Below are 5,406 nucleotides of genomic sequence, written 5' to 3'. Positions count from 1 at the left end.
CCAAATGGTGTCGGATTTAAAGCTAATATTTTGGGATATGTTCAAATTAAAATTGGTAGTAGCATTAAGAGAAGACCATACCCCTACAATATTAATCTCTAATTCATAATTATTTGGTTTTTGCTGACAACGTATAATATGTGACATAGTTGATAGAGTCAAAAGAGGAGCATGTCAAAAGAGGAGCATGAAGAGGAGGTGCGTCCTTGAGCTCATTTTGAGAAGTCCAATGCTAATTTTTATGGTGTTTATTATGAACTGAGTAACCTTTAGGTGAAATTGTCACGTGCAGCAAGAAAAATACCAAGGAAAAATCAAAAATATCACATCTTATCTGAACAAACACTTACTGAGTAAATAAAATTATTGAAGTACGAAAAGAGAGGAGCCATTTATGTTTACATCCCTCGAACGCATTAGGGAGCTGTAAAAGGAAACAATCAAAACTGCATTTCTGAGTAAATTCTACAAATAATTCTATTTCTTTGCACATCGGATGAAGTAGCCTCATCAGGTGCTCAATTGTTGTTTAGAATCCAACTAATGACCACTGAAACCTCCTATGCGAACATTTCAACTTTGGGAAGCAGCTACCAAAGCCATATGCTCAATCAAGTCCAAAACACGGTTACTGCACAAAATTAAAACTCAGAAAATTGTTTTATGTCAACAAAGAAAGAGCCAAAGAAAAGGAGAGATCCAATTATACCTATAGCCCCACTCGTTGTCATACCACGATACAAGCTTCATAAAAGAAGAACTCAGCCCAATTCCTGCCTTAGCATCAAATATGCTCGATCTGCAGAATAGATGTGCCCAAAAATAAAATTTGAGGACAATTGCAAGACCAATATCACAAATCACATTTCCATCCGTTGATGAATATAATTTAGAACAAAAAGAAGTAAAAGAAACGAAAAATAGCTAGACACACTTTCACAATGTCTGGCTTTAGGGATGCCACCTTCTATTTGAATGGACACAAATAACAAAACACTAGGTAAAAAAGACGTTGGCTTTAGACAATACTATGTAGGCAAGGTTTTTTATTGCAGCTAGTTTTTCGGTTGTCTTTTCAAGTACATTGACAAAAAAGAAAAAAAAGAAAAAAAATACATATACATGACGGCACTAATTTTAATACTTCTTTCTTATAGTTTAGGAGTAGAGAAAATACTATACCTCAGGCAAAGGGGAGAAAAGAAAAAGACCAAGTACGTGGAGACAACATCTTAACTTTAACAGTTCTTTTCTACTAAATGAAGATAGAATATACCAGATCTCAACAAAATAAAAACTATACCTTGCATCACCAACAAAATCATTGGAGACAACATCCTCATCAGTGTATCCAAGAATCCCTTTCAATGGCCCCTCTGATGCAAACCTGAGGAAGTGATCAAGTAAATAATGAGTTAGACATCTTTTAGTCTTTTTATGAGTAACACCTGCTGAGTTGAACACGAAGGATACAGCTATCGTACTTAATGGCTGCTTTCACATCATCGTAAGAAGCACTTTTCTCAAGTCGGCAAGTTAAGTCCACCACCGAAACATTTGGTGTTGGGACACGGAAGGCCATTCCAGTGAGCTTTCCATTTAGCTCGGGTAAAACCTTTCCAACAGCCTAAAAAATTCCACAATAAAAGCTTCACATGAGTTACCAGAGTATAGCAAGCTAATCAGGATTTAAAAGCTCAGGATCCATAAAAGAAAACTGAAACTAATAACCGAAGGCTTGAAAGTTAAACACGGTAGGAACTAGATCTCCGGAAGAGAATAAGATTGAACTTCTTAACTCCAGCTTATCCGAAAGCTGTTTTTCATTTTGGAAGTATTGGTTGCATTCAAAATGTGGCTACAAAGTTACAACCAAGATAGTTTTTAATGAATAATTGTAAGAACAACAAAAATCTTTTATTTGTAAGAAAGGGGTCATTAAGAAGATTGCTCTGTAATAACTGATATTGCTTTCGTTCAACCTTCTCCATGTAGTTACCTAAAAGGTATTTATCTACTCTACTCATACAGTTTATTCTCTATCAAAAACTCTGAAGCATGCATAGGCACAAAAACTACCTTTGCAGCACCAGTGGAACTGGGGATAATATTCTGTGAAGCTCCACGACCTCCTCTCCAATCCTTCATTGAGGGACCATCCACAGTCTTCTGAGTGGCTAAACAAAGATAGCAGAATTAAATATATTAACACTTGCAAACAAAAAATAACTGAAAAAGAATGAGCACATAGACTTGAAGTTGTAGGCAACCTGTAGTTGCATGGACGGTTGTCATTAGACCTTCAAGAATACCAAACTCTTCATGAACCACCTGAATGATAAAATAATAGAATATCTTATAAGTAACAATGAATTCATAACCCTCATCTTTGAAACCAAGAAAAGATAGAAAACTGAGAATCTATCCCACTCAACCAACAAATTAGAGTTCTTGATGACCCTTGGTCGTCCATATCTAGTAAAGATGTCAGTCAGGTTAAAGATTGAGAGCTTTATAATTTATTTATTTTTAATATAACCTTTGCAAGAGGAGCAAGGCAGTTGGTGGTGCAACTAGCATTAGAAACTACGTCCATGCTTGATTTGTATGTCTTCTCATTGACTCCAACCACGAACATAGGTGCATCAGCTGATGGTGCTGAAATAATCACCTTCTTAGCACCACCCTGTCGAAGCAAGACCACAAAGGAGAGGAAAAGGTTTGAGTGGGAGAAATGAAATCAGACTGCATGATTTGTCTGCCTAATGGCGATCCACCATAAGAATTAAGAACATACCTTCTTATGTGCTGCTGCCTTCTCCAATGTTGTAAAAACCCCGGAAGATTCGACAACATAGTCAGCCCCATATTCGCCCCAAGGAATCTCAGCTGGATCCCTGAAATCAGAGAAGTTCAACCAGATAAAGGTTGAGTGCTACAACTTCTAAAGAGATAAAAGCAAACAGAAGTTCGTAAGCGGAAGTACCTTTTGCTTGTTACTTTAATCTGCTTCCCATTGATCTCCAACGTAGTACTGTCAACAACCTTGAGGCTTCCTTTGAAAACTCCATGGGTTGAATCATACTTGAACATGTAAGCCTGGAGAGAACAAAAAAAAGGATAGATACACATTGTTATCTCAGTCCAGTGTCTAACCACTCAATTAAAACAAGTAGAGACAGGATGCCAGAACATCTTGCAACTATGACACTCAATTTCTAGCCTCTGATGACACTACATCACTTTTCTCAAAAATAAAGACAATAACCCCACTTGTTTTAAAATAATTATAATCCCTCACCATGTATGTAGCATCAATGAATGGATCGTTGACAGCTACCACCTCGATATCATCCCTACTTGTCGCAATACGTAAGACCAACCTTCCAATTCGACCAAAACCTACATATGATATGAAATGATGAACATCACAAAGGAGAGCAAAAATGTCTACGGTGATCAACATGCATTAAAAAGCCATTACACAAACAGGAGTTTATCTCATACTCTCATCACCAGTTGCTACTTGCTACGTATAGTTTTTGAATCAGGCAACACATTTGACATAAAAAATCAGACGTTGAATTTGGTGACATACTGCTGATCGTCAAGCTTTAGAATAAAGTAATTTGCTTCAGCCACTTGAATTTACAGGATCCATAGTTTTTGTTTATTCATGAACTACTAGTCATACTAATTTCATGATATGAGAGGGGATAATCTCTGTTCTTAGTACGCTCAACATACCATCTTCTTAAGAGCTTTTAGCACTCACAACATAGCACCTTTTTACAACTCATGGTTATCCAGTAACAAAAAGTATTAAAACCAGTGAAGCCACGTACAAGCACAGTTACCAGTATTATTGTGTAAATGTTGTCAACTATCCTAATTTACACAACATCTAACACCTCCTCATTCCTACAAAAACTCGATATTCGGAAGTAGCTGAGCTTTTTAGATTAGGTTCTTATAGCCCCTATTTTGAGACCAATAAGACTACAATCTGAATCCATCACATACCTCGACCACAAATAAAATCATTACAACTATATTGAACAGCCGAATAGATCACAAAAACAAACATGCACTTGAGTTTGAACATGTTTTTTTTTTGGACAGAACGCAAGAAATATCAATTAGACCATAAGTTGATAAAATTCTCACCATTGATTCCAACTTTCGTCTTTCCACTGCTGGATGATTCTAACGAAACACAAAAAGAAAAAGATGAAGGATTAATATTACATTATTTTCTCTCATAGTTACAACAAAACGAAAGAAAAAAATATGAATATTTACTCTGAATTGTTGGTGGCATTTCTGTTGCTGTAGCTCTGACAGGTCGAACATTTCTGGAAGCAAAAACGTTTGACTGAACCCCAACGGATTTTACATTTCTGTTAACTCCACCAAATGAAACCTAACCAGAAAAAAAAAAACCAAACACATCATCATCAGAACCTTAAATATTGTTATCATCGATAATAAATGATCTTTGAAAAACGAAATAGAGAATCCCAACAAAAATGGAAAAAAAAAAAAAGGTTTTGTTTACATTATTAGTTCGAGTTCCAGCAATAAAGGAGGAAGAAGAAGATTCGAAGGTACGAGATCCATCGAATAAAGGAGAAGTTGCAGATCTGATCATAGTTGACATCGCCATTGATTATCAAACAACTTTGTTTGAATCGAGAGATGGATGGATCAAAAGAAATGAAACCCTAAAAGACTTCGGAGTTGAGAGAGAGAAAGCTAACTAATAAAAAGAGTTGGTATTTAAAAGCCGTCTCCTCCCTTCTCTTGTCCTCTGAGTTGTATAGTGTTGTGCGAAGATACTTATGCTGCAGTGCTGACTGCTGAGTGAAGAAAGAAAAAAGGGTTAGGTGGCTTTCTCTCTCTACAACAAAGCTCTGTTTCTCCCGTACGAAACTTTGTCGTTATTTGACAAACGTGGCATACACGTGAGCTACGTTCACTGGTTTTTGAATTGTTTCATTTAACCACGTCAAAACTTAGGGTTTCTGTTTGATTGAATTAGGCCTCAGGAGTCATTTGATTTGATATGTACGCGCACACAGCCAAATAACTAAAGGACGCCTGTTCAGAACTCTTTGTCCAAAAAAACAAAAAAAAACTGTCGAACTTATACACGAAAAGTGCAGCTGCACGGCCTATAGTGACGGCCAATTCTAACATGTTTTGAAAGACGACGATTCTCAAATCAGGGTTAAACATCACAATTCTGTAAATCATGGCTGGGGTCATGCTTCACTTTAACAGACAAGGTCGTACATAGAAGGGTACGATCCGGATTTCTTAAGAACGCGTTACCTATACCTCCTACTGGCTGGTTACTCATTTGATTACATGTACCGGTAGGACTGGTCTGGTACAAGTCGTTAT

The 5,406-nt window shown here is 36.7% G+C and overlaps 1 protein-coding gene across 1 annotated transcript; it reads right to left on the bottom strand.

Annotated features, from left to right (window-relative positions):
- Positions 1-301: 301 nt before the first annotated feature.
- Positions 302-4,880, bottom strand: LOC113287315 (glyceraldehyde-3-phosphate dehydrogenase GAPCP2, chloroplastic-like). Its single transcript, XM_026536029.1, has 13 exons — positions 4,559-4,880; positions 4,303-4,423; positions 4,168-4,206; positions 3,302-3,402; positions 2,987-3,099; positions 2,798-2,897; positions 2,540-2,686; positions 2,271-2,331; positions 2,080-2,177; positions 1,485-1,627; positions 1,304-1,387; positions 710-799; positions 302-631 (listed from the first exon to the last, which is right to left on the bottom strand). Exons 1-13 carry the CDS (start codon positions 4,664-4,666, stop codon positions 574-576), a joined length of 1,263 nt encoding a protein of 420 aa, XP_026391814.1. The 5' UTR covers positions 4,667-4,880; the 3' UTR covers positions 302-573.
- Between the last annotated feature and the right edge of the window lie 526 nt (positions 4,881-5,406).

Source organism: Papaver somniferum, chromosome 6 (genome assembly GCF_003573695.1).
Source record: "Papaver somniferum cultivar HN1 chromosome 6, ASM357369v1, whole genome shotgun sequence".
Taxonomy (NCBI): domain Eukaryota; kingdom Viridiplantae; phylum Streptophyta; class Magnoliopsida; order Ranunculales; family Papaveraceae; genus Papaver; species Papaver somniferum.
The sequence above is the reverse complement of the archived record's forward strand: the minus strand, read 5'-3'. Positions and strand labels throughout refer to the sequence as shown.

Coding starts and splice junctions, on each gene's coding strand:
- LOC113287315 (XM_026536029.1), bottom strand. CDS start 4,666: ATGGCGATGTCAACTATGATCAGATCTGCAACTTCTCCTTTATTCGAT. Junction 3,100..3,301: donor TCATTGATGCTACATACATG/GTGAGGGATTAT, acceptor TGTTCTCTCCAG/GCTTACATGTTCAAGTATGA. Junction 1,388..1,484: donor GATGTGAAAGCAGCCATTAA/GTACGATAGCTG, acceptor TCACTTCCTCAG/GTTTGCATCAGAGGGGCCAT.